Below are 20,988 nucleotides of genomic sequence, written 5' to 3' on the forward strand. Positions count from 1 at the left end.
TTCCATGCTGTACATCTCTATGACCTTATGACAGCTTTATAAGTAGGAAAAGCAAGAGAATGGTGAACGTCTGTTCTTTTTTCCTCATGTGTAGACTGAAAAGTGTTATTAGATAAAAACAATGACTGCAGATGCTGGAAGCCATAGCCTAGATTAGACTGGTGCTGGAAAAGCACAGCAGTTCAGGCAGCATCCGAGAAGCAATAAAATCGATATTTCGGGCAAAAGCCCTTCATCAGGAAAAGTGTTATTATATCATTCATTGGTTGTGTACAGAGTACATTCTGGGTGAGTAAGCATGGAAGATAAGGGGGGCAGGGAAGGGAACAGAGCCGAGGATTACAGGATGTAATATCTGTGGATACAACTGGGCCAACAAGGTGCCAGGCCTTTTAATCTGCCAGTCTCACCCTCTGCCTCCCCCTGTTTCTGCTTGACACCTACTTCCAAAGGGAGTGTATCCACCTTCTGGTCACAGTTGAATCTATAATATGCAATAGGGCAGAGAGGCTCCTCCAAGGCAGAAATGGGAAAAATTCCCAACTTCCAATACCCACCCCCTGAATGAAACCTGGCCCCAAGTGTGATCTTGAGATGAAGTGGTGCTAGAGACTGTCACTGATAGAAATGCAGGTCCAGCTAACAGTCAAACAGAACAGCTCCATAGCTGGTTAAGAGTAGGTGATGCTAACTGGACTTTGCATTTCAGAGCTGGGTTCTCAAGGAGGTGGTTATCATAGGGTTGGAGTGCATAATTTCTCCTTCTACTTGCATTTTAATTTAACCTCCTCCTTCTTAGAAGAAAGGGAGGAATGCAGATGCTGGAGACTCAGAGTTGAAAAGTGTGGTGCTGGAAAAACACAGGAGGTCAGGCAGCATCCAAGGAGTAGGTGAATTGATATATTGGGCATTAGCCCTTCAGGGAGCATCTCTGGGACACATGCACCAAACAACCCTACTGCCCTGTGGCCAAACACTTCAACTCCCCCTCCCACTCTCACAAGGACATGCAAGTCTTGGGCGTCCTCCACCACCAAAGCCAAGCCACCTGACAACTGAAGGAAGAACAACTCATCTTCTGCCTTGTGACCCTCCAACCGCACAGCATCAATGTGGACTTCACTAGTTTCCACATCTCCTCTCTCCCCACCTCATCCCAGATCCAACCCTCCAACTAGGCACTACTCTTTTGAACTGTCCAACCTGTTCATCTTCCTTCCCTCTTGTCCGCTCCACCCTCCCCATTGACCTATAAAAATCACCCCCCACCCACATCTACCTATCGCCTTCCCAGCTAACTGCCCCCCAGCCCCATCCCCACCCTTCAATTTATCTCTCAGTCCCCTTTCTCCCCACATTCCTGATGAAGGGCTTATGCCTGATACGTGACTCTCCAGCTCCTCGGATGCTGACTGACCTGCTGTACTTTTCCAGTGCCAAACTTTTCAACTCCTCCTTCTTACCCTACCCTTCCATTTTAGTATTGTTGCATTGCCCCTGTGGATGTTTAATTAATGACACAAGTGATTTTGAGGTGATTTATTTCGAAAGAAAATAGCTAGTAGGGCCCTCGTGTGGCACAGCGGTAGTGCCTCTACCCCTAAATTGAAAGACCCTGGTTCAACTCCCACGTGCTCCAGAAATGTGTAATAATATCCTTGAACAGGTTGATTAGAAATGTAGGTAAAAACAATGACTGCAGATGCTGGAAACCAGATTCTGGATTTGTGGTGCTGGAAGAGCACAGCAGTTCAGGCAGCATCCAAGTAGCTTCGAAATCGACGTTTCGGGCAAAAGCCCAGAAATGTAGGTTAACCAAGGAAAAAAAGAGTTGGGTTTTTCCTGGGTCAGAGGGGATTTTCATCCAGATGGAGAAAAGGTCCAGAAGGAAAAGGAGTATTTGTGCTGAGCTATAAATTTACTATAATACCCCTTGTAAATCTCTAAACATCTTTTGCTATCTAATTCAACTAATGATTATGGATCTGTTAAACAGAGGAAATACTTGGACGAGGGTCTGCAGGAATAATCCAATCATATATTCTTTGCTTTCTCTGTGGTTCAATTCATAGCATTTTATCCTGTGAGTTGGAATACTGCAGGTTCAAGTGCACTCCAGAGATGGGAGGACTAAAAACTAAGCCTGTCTGTCAGTGCAGGACTGAGAGAATGTGCCACTCTCAGAAATGCCACATTTTGGATGAGATGTTCAACCAACGTCCCACCTCCCAGCAGGGCACAATAGATCTCAGTGATATTATCTTTCAGGAGCACATTATCCCCTGCATCCCAGGCAATATCTAATCTTTAATTAACATCATAAAAACAAAATATCTCATCAACGACATTGCTGTGGGAACTTGCTGTGTGCAGTTTCATTGCTACACCTTCCTACATGAAAACAGTGTCTACTCTCCAAATGTCCTTCATTGGATGTAACAAGTCTTGGGACATTCTGTGGCATTGAAAGGTGCTATATAAATTCTCATGTCCAGGTGAAACTTTTAACATTCATTCCCAGGATGAGGGTATCACTGGCAAGCCAACATTTACCCTGAGGGCAGTTCAGAGTCAATCACTTTGCTGTGGGATTGGAATCACATCTAGGCCGGACTAAGATGGCAGTTTCTTTCCCTAAAGGATACCAGTCAACCAAGTGGGTTTTTCCAATAATCAGCAATGGATTCATGGTCATCATCAGACTGTTAATTGCAGATTTTTATTGAAATCAAATTCCAACATTTGCCATGGCAGGATTCAAACCCAGGCCCCCAAAACATTGCCTAGATCTCCAGATGAACAGTCCAGTGATAATATCACTAGGGCATCACCTCCCCTATTTATGTCTTGACATCACCAGGCTATGGGTCAAGTGCAGGTAAATGGGATTGGAATACTTAGAGTCAAAGAGAAGTACAGCACGGAAACAGACCCTTCGGTCCAACCGACCAGACATCCCAACTCAATCTAGTCCCACCTGCCAGCACCCGGCCCATATCCCTCCAAGCCCTTCCTATTCATAAACCCATCCAGATGCCTTTTAAATGTTGCAATAGCACCAGCCTCCACTGCTTCCTCTGGCAGCTCATTCCATACACATACCACCCTCTGCGTGAAAAAGTTGCCCTTTAGGTCTCTTTTATATCTTTCCCCTCTCACCCTAAACCTGTGTTTTTGACCATTACAGACACAATGGTTTTTTTTTTCTGTGCTGTAGATCTCCATGAATACAAGAATGGGAACTGGCTGCATCAACCTGTCAAATTGCAATTGCACCGTCCTGCCAACTGAGGCGAGAGAAGAAAGAAAAACAAACTTGCATTACAGCCGAACAGCTTTACATTTTTACATATGGGCTGAGGGAACATTATAGTTATAGTGGAAAATTGCTGGAAGGCAAGAGGAACATGAACACAAATGACATGAGAAAGAAGTGCATGCAGATGGAAAATGGCAGATGTAATTCGATGTTTTGTGCTCTATGCTGGGTACACAAAACAAAACTCAGATCGTTTGACACATTCAATCAGCTGAACAAAGCCATTCACAAAGGGAAAGCTGAATTAATGGACAATTAGTGTTCACAAAGGAAGATGCCATAGGGCTCCAAATGTAGAGAAGGTAAATGTGATCCATTCATCCAGAGAGTTCAGCTTAGAAGTCTTTGTTTGTATTGCATTTTTATTACTTGGTGAAGCTGAGTCAACACCCCCAGCTGGGCGAAAGCTCACCCGCTGACAGGTACAGCAACAGATAATTAGCACAGGATAAAACAGGGAAGGGCATCCAGGAACAGGGGCAAAACAAAGTCCTTGAAAAATGCTGTCAGTCAGCAAGAGCAAACCAAATCAAAAGAAAACAAAGCGCAGAAGTTTTAGGTTAGAACCTGAAGCATTTTCTTTCTTCTAAAACTGACATTACACTGAACAAATGGGACAGAAGAAGGCCATTCAGCCCAATGAGGCAATGCTGGCACATTCTGGGCAGATGCAAAGTGACTGAAAACATTTCCTGAAACAATGCTAGTATAAAACGTCCCTTGGAACAAGACAGAATTCCAGAAACGTATCCACTTAAGTAGCAATTTGAATTAACAAAGCACTTTCACATAGTAAAGTATTTAAAGAAAAGCATTACACAACAAAATTTGAAAAGAAATCCCATAAGGAAGTATGTTAGAGGAGGTCGGTATTAACAAAAGAAAAGGAAAGAACAACATGAGAAATAGAAACAGGAAATAGGACCATTCAGCTCCTCAAGCCTGCTCTACTAGTCAGTGAGATCATGGCTGATTTTCTATTTCAACTTCGTCTTCCTGCATTATACCCATATCTTTCATCACGGAGAGATGAATCTTCGGATTTTTGGTCTAGTGCCAGTGGCAACCAGTTTTTTTGGAATGTTTATAACCATAAGACCTAAGGGAAGGTGGTGGCACAGTGGCAATGTCACTCAACATGTAATTCAGAATTCTGGGTTCACCCTGTCAGGGCGTGGGCTCAAATCCCACCATGGCAGATGGTAGATTTTTGAATCCGATAAAAATCTGGATTAAAATAAATGCTCAGCTAATAACATCCTGAGTGTTGTGAAAATTAATCTGTTTCACTAATCTCCTTGAGGGAAGGAAATCTGCCATCCTTACCTGGACTGGCCTACAAGTGACTCCATACCCACGGCAATGTGGTGACTCCTAACTCTGGGCAATTAGGGATGGGCAAAAAATGCTGGCCTAGCCAGGGATGCCCACATCCAATGAGTAAATAAGAAAAAAAAGCCCCTTGACTGGTATTGGAGGCTGCCTTTGACTTTCTGTGTTGGGAGCCTGTGAGCAAAGGCTATCTCTGATGACTGCTGATAACTATGGCTAGCTTTGTGAGAGTGCTTGATGGTTGTGAGCCTGGTATCCCTGGCTGAGGCGGAAAAGCATATAAAGGCAAAGCAGAGATGCTGTGAGCATCCAGGTAGGCTCGAAGTGAGTGAGTGAGTGCTGTAACAGTGAGAGAATGGATGCAGACTGGTCTAGTCCATGAGCTGGGTGCGTGTCCCTCAGAGCATAGTGTCCTGGATGACAATGTACCCAATGCAGCTCAGGGTGCTGCATTAAAATGCACAAGAATCCTGTAGGTGGATCAGAGACGTGCCATGATGGATCCTTGAGGCTGGAACATGTCGAATGCCAATGTCTATAGATGTGGGGTGTGTGTTGGCACATGCCCTGAGATGTTGATGCCCAGTGCCCAACATGGAGATCACTTGGAGCAGGCTGTGAGCTTAATTAATTGGTTCCTACTCTAACTTCCACATTGAGAAATTCTCAAAGCTTCGGTTTTTTTTAAATTCAGTGCTGGGACGTGGGCATTGCTGGCTGGGCCCATCATTCATTGCCCGTCCCTCATTGCTCTTGAGAAGGTGATGAGCTACCTTCTTGACTGACAGGGTCTGGTAAGAGAGGAACTTGATGATTAATAAGGTGAGTCGTGGCAATAATGAGACTTTTAACGACCTATGTTAGCTCATAATTGGCAATGTATCGCTGCTAAAAGAGAAACTTTCCCCCAGCACTCCACTGATGCAGAAAAGATACAGTGAGCTGCTACAAAATCAAGGTCGGCCTCACTGGATTTCATCTGCAATTCTGTCACAAATCTCCCTACAGCCCACGTCACTCAGACCCCTGTAAGCTTCCACCCATAGAAATCTACTTTTCTCAGTCTTCAACAAACTCAAAAACCCAGCTTCCACATCCCTTGGAGGCAGAGAATTCCAAAAGTTCACTACCTTCTGAGTAAAGAAATTTTTCCATACATCCATCTAAGTTGCCTGCTCCTCATTTTGAGATTTTGCCCCTGATCCTAAGCTACCGCAGCAAGTGGGAAATACCTTCACGAAATTCTGACAGGGCAGCTAGGGGAATGTAAATTAAATTCATAAAAGATCTGGCATATAAAGCTAGTCCTATTAATGATGACTATGACAACTGAAAGCAATGATCTTCAAAAATAAATTTTTTCACTGGAGTGTAGAAGGTTGAAAGGTGACCTTGTAGAGGTTTATAAAATCATGAAGGGCACCGATATGGTGAATGACAAGTCTTTTCCCTGGGGTGGGGTAGTTCAAAACTAGAGTGCATATTTTTAAGGTGAGAGGAGAGATTATAAAGGACATGAGGAGCAACAACTTTTTACAGAGAGAGTGATTCACATGTGGAATGAACTGCCAGAAGATGTGGTGGATGCAGGTACAATTATAACATTTAAAAAATGTTTGGATAAGTAAATGAATAGGAAAAGTTTGGAGGGATATAGGCCCAGCACAAGCAAGTGGGACTAGTTTAGTTTGGGAACATGGTTGGCATGAACTGGTTAGACTGAAGGGTCTGGTTCCATGGTGTAGGATTCTATGATGCCCACTGAGACAGAAATCTGATATCCTTACCTGGTCTGACTTACATGTGATTCCAGACTGAGAGCAATGTGGATGACTCCTCACTGCCTTCTAAAGTGGCCAAACGAGCTCATCAGTCCAATAGCAATTAGGGACAGGCAACAGTTCTGACCTTGCTGGATATGCTCAAATCTCCAGCAAAGAATGAAGTTGATTGGAAAACAAGATTAGATTAGATTACTTACAGTGTGGAAACAGGCCCTTTGGCCCAACAAGTCCACACCGCCCCGCCGAAGCATAACCCACCCATACCCCTACATCTACATCTACATCTACCCCTTACCTAACACTACGGGCAATTTAGCATGGCCAATTCACCTGACCTGCACATCTTTGGACTGTGGGAGGAAACCGGAGCACCCGGAGGAAACCCACGCAGACATGGGGAGAACGTGCAAACTCCACACAGTCAGTCGCCTGAGGCGGGAATTGAACCCGGGTCTGAACAAGAACTGAATGAAGAATCTGAATCAAGGATAGACACCTTCATCAACAGCAAACTGGAACTTTTAGCTCTTCCAGTCTGTTCCAATATTAATGGTCCATCTAGTCCTCAACCCCATTTATTCTCCTTTGCTCCATAACCTGCGATACTCTGGCTGAACATGATTTGGAGGTGCCGGTGTTGGACTGGGGTGTACAAAGTTAAAAATCACACAATAGCAGGTTGTAGTCCACCAGGTTTATTTGGAAGCACTAGCTTTCGGAACGCTGCTCCTTCACCAGGTGGTTGTCTCGTTCATCAGGTGCTGGCTGAACTTGGTTTAATCCTGATCATCTACTGAGGGAACAAATTCCAAACTTCCATGATACCTGTATTAAGAAATGCTTCCTGACTTCACTCCTCAAATGGATTAACTTTCATGTCTAGTTTGTACTCCCTTCCACTGAATTCCCTCACCAAAGCGTCTCTGCACCTATCCCATTGAATATCTACAAGAACTGTGACTGCACCTTCATTGGATTCAGAGCTTCAAATCATGATATCACATTTATTAGTTTCTCTGACTTGAATTTAAAATTGTGTTGTAAACTCCTTGGTGATCAGTCCCCCATATAAACCGTGTAAAGCCAGATTTGGTTCCTAAGCTAACGAGCAAACAGCCACAGAAGATCCATATAAGGAGCCCTGAATATCTATCAATCATCAATAAATTAACATGGGTTTCAGGATATTCTCCTTAATCAAAGAACATTGAAAATATAGCAACATTTAAGAGAACTATGGAAAGTAGCACTGATGCATTGAAGGGGAAACCTAACTATGAGGACTAGGAAAAAGAATTGGACAGTTTTTTTTAGATTTAGAGGAAGATGGATAGAGGAATATATACAGCAATGTATATCAGTTGGGCTGAATGGCCTGTTCCTGTCCTCCACATTGTGCAGGAGTTCATGTTGTGCAGTGGGTTGAAACCCTCCCTCTGGGACAGAAGCTCAGAGATTGAAGCTCATTCCAGGACTTGTTGAACAGGGAAGAGAGCAAGACAGATTATGCCCTACACATCCAAGAGTATAGCAGTAGGTGCATCAGTATTAGCATTCATGGCACAAAGATGAAGTCAAGGGAGAAGTCAAATACAGTAACCAGGTTTCTGCCTTGCTGAAAGCTGAGTGACACCAGCCTGGTCTTTACTGTAATGCCTCCTACAGTCAAATAGCTCAGTCGCACTCACAATCCTGGCATACATGTTGGAAGAATGTGCACATGGGAAGATGCTGCTGATGGAACTATATCCTACTACTACAGGCTGGGAGAGGGATGGAAGAGCAGAAGACAAACACTAAAAATAATCAAAAATGAATCCACGATGAGAACCTCACAAGATCCTGGGAGATTGTAAGTCAGACGAAATTGCTGGAGAAACTCAGCAGGTCTGGTAGCATTTGTTCTGAGAAGAGTGGCACTGGTCTTGAAACGTAAACGCTGTTTTCTCTTTTTCACTAGAGTATAGAAGGTTGAGAGGCAACCTTACAGAAGTTTATAAAATAATGAGGGGTATAGATAAAGTTAATGGTTATCGTCTTTTCCCTAGGATGGGAATTTCAAGACTGGGGGCACATTTTTAAGGTGAGAGGAGAGAAAATTTGAAAAAGACATGAGGGGCAATTTTGTTTTACACAGAGGGTAGTTCAGTTGTGGAATGAACTTCCTGAGGAAGTAGTAGATGTGGATACAATTTCAATGCTTTTGTAATTGTTAAAGACATTTGAACAAATACATGAATAGGGAATGTTCGAAGAGATATGGGCCAGGAGTAAACAAGTCGGAGTAGTTTAGTTTGAGATTATGGTCAGCATGGACTGGTTGGACCAAAGGATCTGTTTCCATGCTTTATGGCTAGATGCCGCCAGGACTGTTGAGCTTCTCCAACATTGTCTATGTTTGTTTCAGATCTTCAGCATCTGCAGTCCTTTGTTTTATTTTCATATATTGCAAAGTGATTGAGACACATGGGTTCTGGCAAACAAGTGTGGCAAATTCTGCCAAAAAAATCAAAGTTCAGAAAAATGGGCAAGTCCAGTCTTGTTAATATTCAAACTAACACACAGTGTGACCTCCAGTCGGAGTGTAATTCAGACAAGACTGAGCCTTTGACAAACCACAATGCGCACATCATTATGTATTAAGGGTACTTGACAGATTGGTTGCAACAGTAACATTGTTTTGTGCAGTTTAGGATTTCGACTCATTTTTTAAGATTGTAAAGCTGGGTTAATCTGACCCAATTACATGTCACACATTAAAAAAATTGTTTACTGACTGAAGAAAAGCACTGAGTACTAGGAATAAGCCAAAATATTTGCCAATTGTTACAAATAAGCATGTCAAATGATCATCTCACTTCAGGACTGGGGCCAGGATACACTATGGAGGATGTTATGCAACAGTTTTTATTCATTTACAGGATTTAGCCAACACTGGCTGTGCATTCCTCGTTGTTCTCAAAGATGGTGGTGAGATGTCTTCTTGAATTGTTGCAGTCCTTGGGATGTAGGCACGCCCTCTGGTTTGCTGTCAGAGAGGGAGATTTGATGATTTTGACCCGGTGACAGTGAAGGAATGGTAATAGGTTTCCAAGTTGGGATGGTGTGTGGCTTGGAGGGGATTTGCATCTGTGGTGTTTATATGTATCATCTGCCCTTGTCCTTCAAGGTGGAAGAAGTCACCAGTCTGGGAAATGCTTATTTTGATAAAGCTCTGATTAGCTCTCAATGCCGGCAAAACCAAGGAACTCATTATTGACTTCGGCAGAATGTTACTCATGCCCCGCTACACATTACATTACAGCAGATGTGGAACAAGTGGAGAGTATCAGGCTCCTGGGAGTGGTCATCAACAACAAGCTGTCTTGGATTCTTCATGTGGGCGCACTGGTTACAAAGACCCAACAATGTCTCTTTTTCGTCAGGCAGCTGATAAAGTTTGGCCTGATGGCGAATACCCTTGCCAACTTTTATAGGTGCGCCTTCGAGAGCATTCTGTCTGGATGTATCACTACCTGTTATGGCAACTGTATCATTCAAGATCAGAGACGGTTACAGAGAGTGGTGAACTCGGCCCGGACAATCACAAAGGCCAACCTCCCAGCTACAGAATCTATCTACTAGGCCCGCTGTCAAGGAAAGGCCGCCAGCATTCTCAAAGATCCATCCCAACCTGGCAATGTTTTTCTAAAACCTCTACCATCGGTGAGAAGGTACAGCTGGTTGAATTTCACCTCAATTAATAACAGATCAGGGATTAAAAGCTAATTTCAGTAATGATAGCCATGAAACTATCACCAGTGTTTGAACACATGCACCAGCCAGTTTTGAAACAGTTTCCACCCTACTGTTATTAGAATACTGAATGGACTCACAAATTCTTAGCATTCGCCTGTACCTGTGGTTTGGTTTTTGCCGCTGTTTACCTATTATTTGCTTATCTATGTTATTTAACTATGTGATCTGCCTGTATTGTTCGCAAGACAAAGCTTTTCAGTGTGCGCAGTACACAGGACAATAAATTCAAATTGGGATTATTGTGTTCCATTCAGGAAATCTACCCAAGCATTGGCTCCTGTGAGTTACAGCACAGATTAACCTGGATGATACCGGGGCTAAAACAGTGTACTTCCTTGAGTATAGAAAATTAAGAGTCGGCATAAGTGTTAAATGTGATTAATAGATTGATGGAGCAGATTAAGAGAAACAATGTCTTGGGTTAGGCAAGTCCAGAAGAACAGGGCATGACATTAAAAGTAGAGCCAAGCCACCGAAGGGTGAAGTCAGGAAGATGGATTGGTAATCCAGCAAGCCAAGCGAACAAGGGCAACAGATTCAAATCACATTAGGGCAGCTGGTTGAATTTCACCTCAGATAATAACATATCAGGAATTGAAAGCTAATTTCAGTAATGATAGCCATGAAACTATCACCAGTGTTTGAAAAAAAACCATCTGGATCCTCCATTGTAGGCAATTGGCTGTCTTACCTAGTCTGACCGACATATGACACCAGATTCACAACATCTGCCTCTTAAATGTCCTTTGAAATGGCCAATCAAGCCACTCAGTTCAAATGGCACTGAGAACTGGACAGCCAATGTTGACTTTGCCAGTGTTGCTCACATCCCATCAAAGGTGAAACTAAAAGCAAATCGGAAATCAGGAACTGTTTCCCTCCAAAGAATTTTATTGAAGCTGTGGTCTGTTTAAGATTTAAAAATAAAGATTGAAATTTTTTTATGAGGCACAAGTGCAAAATCATGAAGGGATCTGACATAATATTTATATAGTGTTTTCAGGAAGAGCTTGCGAATTGCATTTAAAATTGGCTCGATGGCAGAAGACAGAGAGAGGTGGTGGAGGGTGGAGGCCTGTGATCAGCAACGTTCCACAGGGATCATTGCTGGGTCCACCATTGGTTGTCATTTACATGAACGATTTGGATGAGAATTTAGGAAGCATGTTTCATAAGTTTGCAGACGACACCAAAATTAGTGGTTTTGTCGACAGTGAAGAAGGTTAGCTTTAAGATTACAAATGGATCTTGATCAATTAGGTCAATGGGCTGAGGAGTGGCAGATGGAGTTTAATTTGGATAAATGAGAGGTGTTGTATTTTGGTAAAGTGAACAAGGGCAGGTTAATGGTAGGACCATGGGTCATTTGTTGAACAGAAACCGAGGGGTTTAGGCATATAGTTCTTTGAAAGTTGCATCAGAGATAGACAGGATAGTTAAAAAGGCAGTTAGCATGCGTGCCTTCATTTCTCAGATCATTGAAGACAGGAGTTAAGATGTTATGTTAAGGTTATACAGGAAGTTGGTGAGGCCTCTTTTGGAGTACTGTGTACAGTTATTGTATTCTGTTATACGAAGGATATTATTAAATTGGAGAAGGTTCAAGAAGATTTACCATGATGCTATCAGGAATGGAGGGTTTGAATGATAAGGACAGGCTGGGACAATTTTCACTGGAGCTTCGGAGGCTGACAGGTGACTTTATAGAGGTTCATAAAATCATGAGTGGCATTGATAAGGTGAAGAGCAAAGGTCTTTTGCGTAGACTGGGTGAGTTAAAAGCTAGGGGTCATATTTTTAAGATGAGAGGAGAAAGATTTAAAAGGGACCTGAGAGGCAACTTTTCTCACATAGAGTGGTTCGTATGTGGAATGAACTGCCAGAGGAAATGTTAGATGCAGGTAAAGTTACAACATTTAAAAGACATTTGGATAGGTACATGAATAGGAGAGGTCTAGATGGAAATGGGTAAAGACAATGACTGCAGATGCTGGAAACCAGAGTCTAGATTAGAGTGATGCTGGAAAAGCACAGCAGGTCAGGCAGCATCCGAGGAGCAGGAAAATCAACGTTTTGGGCAAAAGCCCTTCATCAGGGATACAGGCAGAGAGCCTGAAGGGTGGAGAGATAAGTGAGAGGAGGGTGGGGGTGGGGAGAAAGTAGCATAGAGTACAATGGGTGAGTGGGGGAGGGGATGAAGGTGCTAGGTCAGGGGGGAGGAGGGGTGGAGTGGATAGGTGGAAAAGAGGATAGGCAGATAAGACAAGTCATGGGGACAGTGCTGAGCTGGAAGTTTGGAACTGGGGTGAGGTGGGGGAAGGGGAAATGAGGAAACTGTTGAAGTCCACATTGATGCCCTGAGGTTGAAGTGTTCCGAGGCAGAAGATGAGGCGTTCTTCCTCCAGGCGTCTGGTGGTGAGGGAGCAGTGGTGAAGGAGGGCCAGGACCTCCATGTCCTTGGCAGAGTGGGAGGGGGAGTTGAAATGTTGGGCCACAGGGCAGTGTGGTTGATTGATGCGGGTGTCCCAGAAATGTTCCCTAAAGGGCTCTTCTAGGAGGCGTCTAGACTCGCCAATGTAGAGGAGACTGCATCGGGAGCAACGGATACGATAAATGATATTAGTGGATGTGCAGGTAAAACTTTGATGGATGTGGAAGGCTCCTTTAGGGCCTTGGAAGGAGGTGAGGGAGGAGGTGTGGGCGCAGGTTTTGCAATTCCTGCGGTGGCAAGGGAAGGTGCCAGGATGGGAGGGTGGGTTGTTGGGGGGCGTGGACCTGACCAGGTAGTCATGGAGGGAACATTCTTTGCGGAAGGCGGAAAGCGGTGGGGAGGGAAATATATCCCTAGTGGTGGGGTCAGTTTGGAGGAAGCGGAAATGTCTGGCAGATGATTTGATTTATGGGAAGGTTGGTAGGGTGGAAGGTGAGCACCAGGGGCGCTCTGTCCTTGTTACGGTTGGAGGGGTGAGGGCCACAGAACACACCAGATGGCCTCCTTCTTTAGAGACCGCAATTTCCCTTCCCACATGGTTAAAGTTGCCCTCCAACGCATCTCGTCCACATCCCGCACCTCCGCCCTCAGACCTCACCCCTCCAACCGTAACAAGGATAGAACGCCCTTGATGCTCACCTTCCAACCTACCAAGCTTCCCATAAACCAAATCATCCGCCGACATTTCCGCTTCCTCCAAAAAGACCCCACCATCAGGGATATATTTCCCTCCCCACCCCTTTCCGCATTCCGCAAAGACCATTCCCTCCGTGACTACCTGGTCAGGTCCATGCCCCCCTACAACCCACCCTCCCATCCTGGCACCTTCCCCTGCCACCGCAGGAATCGCAAAATCTGCGCCCTCACCTCCTCCCTCACCTCCATCCAAAGCCCTAAAGGAGCCTTCCACATCATCAAAGTTTTACCTGCACATCCACCAAAATATCATTTATTGTATCCATTGCTCCCGATGCGGTCTCCTCTACATTGGGGAGACTGGACGCCTCCTAGCAGAGCGCTTTAGGGAACATCTCCGGGACACACGCACCAATCAACCACACTGCCCTGTGGCCCAACATTTCAACTCCCCCTCCCACTCTGCCGAGGACATGGAGGTCCTGGGCCTCCTTCATCGCCGCTCCTTCACCACCAGATGCCTGGAGGAAGAATGCCTCATCTTCCACCTCGGAACACTTCAACCTCAGGGCATCAATGTGGACTTCAACAAATTCCTCATTTCCCCTTCCCCCACCTCACCCCAGTTCCAAACTTCCAGCTCAGCACTGTCCCCATGACCTGTCCTACCTGCCTATCTTCTTTTCCACCTATCCACTCCACCCCTCCTCCCCCCTGACCTTTCACCTTCATCCCCTCCCCCACTCACCCACTGTACTCTATCCTATTTCTCCCCACCCCCACCCTCCTCTCACTTATCTCTCCACCCTTCAGGCTCTCTGCCTGTATTCCTGATGAAGGGCTTTTGCCCGAAACGTCTATTTTCCTGCTCCTCAGATGCTGCCTGAACTGCTGTGCTTTTCCAGCACCACTGTAATCTAGACTCTAGACAGAAATGGGCCCAAAGCAAGCGAGACTAATTTAGTTTGGGAAACTTGGTCAGCATGGATGAGTTAGACCAAAGGGTCTCTTTCTGTGCTGTATGACTCCATGAACATTCTCGATCAAAATGTGATACCAAAGTACATGAAAAATTAGTAGTTTGGATGATTGAAGGCTGATTGGGAAGTTCTTTGAGAAGGTAAAAGCATAAGAGAGGTTTATAATGAAGGAATTTCAAGGATTAAGGAACATTGATTAAAACCAATGTTCCGTAGAAGGCCAGCATTAAAGGAGTACAGAGTGCCAGAAGGGAAAGGGCAGGAAGTGTTGCAGAATGAAAGGCTTTGAAAACAGGGAGAATGAACTTTTAAAAAAGAGGATTTAAATTATACTCACTGTTGTCTTCCCATCAGTGAATTGCTCAAGTCTTTCCAACTGACCTTAACTCCCCCTAACCTTGAACTTGGCTAATTGGCGTTGTATGGAATTTTGTCAAATACATTTTGGGAGTCTCCATTTATAGGTTTTCAAATGACATCTTGAGCTCAATAAAGCCAAGTACATTGTTCAGAAAAGGCATCAATCTTGTGAATACATCCAGACTGTTTTTGGTTTCATACGATGCACATAATCCTCAAATTTGCATGACAGAGACAAATAAACAGGATAAAAGAAGAGACAAAGAAGGTGAGAATTGTTTTTAGTGTCCACTCTAATCTCACATGGCATTACCTGGTGTGCTATAAGCTCATCGAATCATACAAATGGAAGGAGACCATTCAGTCTATCATTTATTTGAAAGGATTAACCAATTGATCCCATTTGCCTGTTTTTTTCTCTTTCTCGTAAGCATGTTAGACTGCCAACAGCATTGACTAAAGGTTGGGATGAAGCTGTATTTTTGACAGAATAAGGCAGAATGATAATAGTTTCACCAATGGATGAAATGCTAAATGAAGGAGGTGAAATATGGCACATAGCCTGATTTCTACAGAATATGAATTTCTATAGCATGTGGTAGATCTGGTAAGGGCTGGGGCAGTTAGATGACGATTCACCCCCTGCATCTCCCATGTGGGAGGAGAAAATCTGTGCAGAATGCATCATGTTACCTTCTGACAAAATTGCACTCACCACTGATTTGGCCTCTTGAAGATTGTCCAAAGCCAAGTCCACTTCTAGAAATTAACAACATGTGAACTAGACAAACTTAAAAAGCACACACATCACAACATTTTGCAAAAACAAAAACTTAAGCTCCTGCCATTCATCAAGCTGTTATTCTGAGATTGGTGGTATAAAAATTGTAATTCAAAGAGATAACCTCTACGCCAGCCATAGTACACAAATTACAGCCACAATTGGGCTGGGACTGGGACTGTCTCATATAGAATGGAGGTGCCATTATAAGTGGCATTTGTTCAATTTGATCTTCAAGGATGGGTTTGATTGCCTGATGGGGTTGGAGATCAATTTTCCAACATATTTTCCCCTATTAATCGTGTTTATTCCTTCCTTATATACTGTTATGGCATTTGTGGCTGGGAAATGAGTGGGTTGGAAGGAAGGAATATGTTTAGTCATGATGTTCAGCCATCCAGAAAGTGGACCAGATATGACCAAATGGTCAATTATTACTCGTCAATACTTGCATGCCTGCATGATGCACCATTAGGCTTGAAGTAATCAGTATGGAATTCAAATACCTTATTATTTATGTGTTTTTTTGATCTGTAACCTAATGCTACAAATACATAATTGCATTGGTTATTTTGATCCATAATGACACAAATATTGTACTAGATAAATATAAATGTCCAACTTAAAATATCATATGCAATATTTTAATTATACAAAATTAAAATACTATGGGTGCAGTAGAGCAAAAATAAAAACAAAGTGCTGGAGAAACAGTCTACAGACAGGAAACACAGTTAATGATGAATTCAATCAGATTCAACTTCAGAACCATAGTTTTCATCACTACTTATCTTCAGCTTATCTTAAAGAGAGGACATAGCATTTAAGTTATACTGAAAATGGGATTACATTCAATTGCTTTCCATGCTAGAAAGATATAATGAACTTACCATCGAGCTTGTGAGGACTTTCTATCCTAAATGGTATGAATGTCCCAGTGGAAGCTCCACGTTGCTCGCTCCTCCTCACTATCTGTTCCTTACTCATGGTCTAATGAAAGAAAATTGGAAGATTTACGCTGACTTATCATCTCATCATCATTCAATTCTAGCTCCCCGACTGACACAAACGATAAATTACTTGGCAATCCCGTTTCTGTGTTAAAGATGGAAGCTGTTTTGTACAATGCAATTGGAGGAGCAAAAAGTTAATTATTTTCTTCCTTCAGTGATATTGTTTGAAAATGCAATGCTACCAATGACCTCAACTTGTACTTACCAAGCACAATCCTGAATTCTGGATGTAGGTTTGCTCGCTGAGCTGGAAGGTTCATTTCCAGATGTTTCGTCACCCTACTAGGTAACATCTTCAGTGGGCCTCCGGGCGAAGCACTGTTGATAATTCCTGCTTTCTACTTATATGTTTAGGCTTCTTTGGGTTGGTGATGTAATTTCCTGTGGTGACATAATTTCCTGTGGTGCTACATGGGTGTGTTGTCCCAGTCGAAGTGGTGTCCTTCCTTATCTGTATGTAAGGATACTACTAAGAGAGGGTCATGTTGTTTTGTGGCTAGTTGATGTTCATGTATCCTGATGGCTAGTTTTCTGCCTGTTTGTCCAATGTAGTGTAGTGTCCAATGTAGGGACAACATATCCATCCTAGGCTACTGAAGATGTTACCTAGTAGGGTGACGAAACGTCTGGAAATGAACCTTCCAGCTCAGTGAGCAAACCTACATCCAGATTTAAGGATTGTGCTTGGTAAGTACAAGTTGAAGTCATTGGCAGCATTGCTTTTTCAAACAATACCACTGAAGGAATAAAATAATTAACTTTTTGCTCCTCCAATTGCATTGTACAAAACAGCTTCCATCGTTATCTGTGTTAACACAGAAACTGCATTTCCAAGTAATTTATTGTTTGTGTCAGTCTGGTGTTGGGGGTGGGGGGGGGGAGGTGTTGCACGGGGTTGTGGGTGGGGTTTGCGGTGTTGGGGGTGGGGGGGCGGTGTTGCACGGGTTTGGGGGCAAAGGGGTGTTGCACGGGGTTGGGGGCGGGAGTGCGATGTTGAGGGTGGAGGTGTTGCACGGGCTTGGGTGTGGGGAAACGGTTTTGCACAGGGTTGTGGGCGGTGTCGAATGGTGTTGGGGTAGGGTTGGAGGCGGGGCCTCGCTCTGTCTCCGGAACAGGGAGCAGACGTTAAAAACTCCGAGCCCCAGCGTAAAAGCATTTAATCGATTAACCAAATAATCAATTATCCGAACGAAATAGTATCCGCCCATCATAAGACCATAAGACCATAAGACATAGGAGTGGAAGTAAGGCCATTCGGCCCATCGAGTCCACTCCGCCATTCAATCATGGCTGATGCGCATTTCAGCTCCACTTGCCAGCGTTCTCCCCGTAGCCCTTAATTCCTCTAGACAACAAGAACCTATCAATCTCGGCCTTGAAGACATTTAGCGTCCCGGCTTCCACTGCACTCCGTGGCAATGAATTCCACAGGCCCACCACTCTCTGGCTGAAGAAATGTCTCCGCATTTCCGTTCTGAAATGACCCCCTCTAATTCTAAGGCTGTGTCCACGGGTCCTAGTCTCCTCGCCTAACAGAAACAATTTTCTAGCATCCACCTTTTCAAAGCCATGTATTATTTTGTACGTTTCTATTAGATCTCCCCTTAATCTTCTAAACTCCAACGAATACAATCCCAGTATCCTCAGCCGTTCCTCATATGCTAGACCTGTCATTCCAGGGATCATCCGTGTGAATCTCCGCTGGACACGTTCCAGTGCCAGTATGTCCTTCCTGAGGTGTGGGGACCAAAACTGGACACAGTACTCCAAATGGGGCCTAACCAGAGCTTTATAAAGTCTTAGTAGTACATCTCTGCTTTTATATTCCAACCCTCTTGAGATAAGAGACAACATTGCATTCGCTTTCTTAATCAGACTCAACCTGCATGTTTACCTTTAGAGAATCCTCGACTAGCACTCCCAGATCCCTTTGTGCTTTGGCTTTATTAAGTTTCTCACCATTTAGAAAGTAGTCCATTCCTATATTCTTTTTGCCAAAGTGCAAGACCTCGCACTTGCTCACGTTAAATTCCATCAGCCATTTCCTGGACCACTCTCCCAACCTGTCTAGATCCTTCTGTAGCCTCCCCACTTCCTCAGTACTACCTGCCTGTCTACCTAACTTTGTATCATCGGCAAACTTCGCTAGAATGCCCCCGGTTCCCTCATCCAAATCATTAATATATAATGCGAACAGCTGTGGCCCCAGCACCGAACCCTGCGGGACACCGCTCGTCACCGGCTGCCATTCTGAAAAAGAACCTTTTATCCCAACTCTCTGCCTTCTATTAGATAGCCAATCCTCAATCCATCCCAGCAGCTCACCTCGAACACCATGGGCCCTCACCTTGCTCAGCAGTCTCCCGTGTGGCACCTTATCAAAGGCCTTTTGAAAGTCCAGATAGACCACATCCACTGGGTTCCCCTGGTCTAACCTACTTGTTACCTCTTCAAAAAATTCCAACAGGTTTGTCAGGCATGACCTCCCTTTACTAAATCCATGTTGACTTGTTCTAATCAGACTCTGCTCTTCCAAGAATTTAGAAACCTCATCCTTAATGATGGATTCTAGAATTTTACCAACAACCGAGGTTAAGCTGATTGGCCTATAATTTTCCATCTTTTGCCTTGATCCTTTCTTGAACAAGGGGGTTACTACAGCCATCTTCCAATCATCTGGGACCTTTCCTGACTCCAGTGACTCTTGAAAGATCTCAACCAATGCCTCTGCTATTTCCTCAGCAACCTCTCTCAGAACTCTAGGGTGTATCCCATCGGGGCCAGGAGATTTATCAATTTTAAGACTTTTTAACTTTTCTAGCACTATCTCTTTTGTAATGGCAACCATACTCAACTCAGCCCCGTGACACCCTTTAATTTTTGGGATATTACTCATGTCTTCCACTGTGAAAACTGACGCAAAGTACTTGTTAAGTTCTCCTGCTATTTCCTTTCAGATAATCGAAGTTCCCCTGTAATTTAGATGAATGTGAAGTGCTGCATTTTGCTAAGACAAACAAGAGCAGAACTTACACAGTAAATGATAGGATATCTGGTCCCACGTAGAATTGTTGAACATAGAGACTGAGGGATACAGGCATAGTTCCTTGGAAGTGGAGTCGCAGGTAGGCAGGGTGGTGAAGAAAGCATTTTGTTTTCATTGGTCAGTACACTGAGTGTAGGAGTTGGGATGTCATGTTGTGGCTGTACATGACATTGGTGAGGCCACTTTTTCAGAATACTACAGTCCCTGCTATAGGAAAACTGCTGTTAAACTTGAAGGGGTTCAGAAAAGATTTACAAGGATGTTGCTGGGTTTGGAAGGTTTGAACTACAGAAAGATGCTGAATAGGCTGGGCCTTTTTTACCTGGAGTGTCGGAGGCTGAGGGGTAACCTTATAGAGGTTTATAAAATCATTAGAGACATGGATAGGATGAATTACCAAGTTCTTTTTCCTAGGATAGGGGACTCATATAGTTATTGAGATGTACAGCACGGAAACAGACCCTTCAGTCCAACACGTCCATGCTCCAAAACTAGAGGGCATAGGTTTGGGGGTGGGGGGGGGGGGGGGGGGGAGATTTAAAAGGGACCTGAGGGGCAACATTTTCATGCAGAGGGTGGAGTGTGTGTGGAATGAGCTGCCGGGGAAGAGGTGGAGGTTGGTACAATTATAACATTTAAAAGGCATCTGGGACAGTATATGAATAGGAAGGGATTAGTGGGATATGGGTCAAGTGCTGGCAAAAGGGATTAGATCAGTTTAGGATATCTGGTCAGTGCAGACAAGCTGGACCAAGGGGTCTTTTTCCATGCTATATAACTATTACTCTGCTATAACCTTGTACATAGCTGGTATCGTGAGGTTCCTCACTACATTTCCAATTGCAGATTTGTTTTGAAATATACATGTATGATTCATGCTAAATATTCTTGGGTGCATTCAGCTCATTTTCCACAGTATCCAGCCTGGTTTAGGTAAGCCTGACAGAGTGGCTTTTCACCACTGAACCTTCGCGGTGGCTGCCCCAAGTTTTAATGTGTCTTTCAGCAAGTCATCTTGAATCTTGGAACATGACAATCATCAACACCTCACCATCAACAGCTCTATCATGAGGAGGCCAGCAAGATTTGGGCAAATCAAAGAACTGAGTTGATGATCTTCTCGCGGTAAGTTGATGTTTGTTCTGGTTTTTCATCCCTGGAATAGGATTGTACATCAGTGAGTTCTATGTGACTGAGTGCCGTTTCCTCAAGTGGACTTGAATGGAGAGTACTCTGCTAAGCAACTGAGCCACAGCTGACATTTGGATAGCCAGGGTATGCCACACTCCCATCCATCAAACTGATGGTAAATGCCAGATACAGCTGAACTTCTGGTATGTGTCAGAATGATTAAGAATCCGAATGCTCAGATCACAGAAAAAAATGTACAGTTAAAAACCGAACAGCTCTAATTGGTCACTCAAAATTGGTTCCGCAAACTGGCTATC

General features: G+C 43.9%; 1 protein-coding gene across 3 annotated transcripts in view; it reads right to left on the reverse strand.

The window, feature by feature from the left end:
• Positions 1-20,988, reverse strand: part of LOC140469383 (centrosome-associated protein 350-like) — a 161,867-nt gene that overhangs the window by 133,581 nt on the left and 7,298 nt on the right. For 2 of the 3 annotated variants that reach the window (XM_072565847.1, XM_072565846.1), the window contains 2 exons: positions 16,372-16,471; positions 15,416-15,459 (listed from right to left, as the gene is read on the reverse strand). In XM_072565847.1, the coding sequence (XP_072421948.1) occupies positions 15,416-15,459; positions 16,372-16,468 (141 nt within the window). In that variant the 5' untranslated portion in view covers positions 16,469-16,471. The remainder of the gene's footprint in view (positions 1-15,415; positions 15,460-16,371; positions 16,472-20,988) is intronic. The other variant, XM_072565848.1, reaches the window with a different exon arrangement.

The sequence above is a fragment of the Chiloscyllium punctatum genome, chromosome 49 (genome assembly GCF_047496795.1).
Source record: "Chiloscyllium punctatum isolate Juve2018m chromosome 49, sChiPun1.3, whole genome shotgun sequence".
Classification (NCBI taxonomy): Eukaryota; Metazoa; Chordata; class Chondrichthyes; order Orectolobiformes; family Hemiscylliidae; genus Chiloscyllium; species Chiloscyllium punctatum.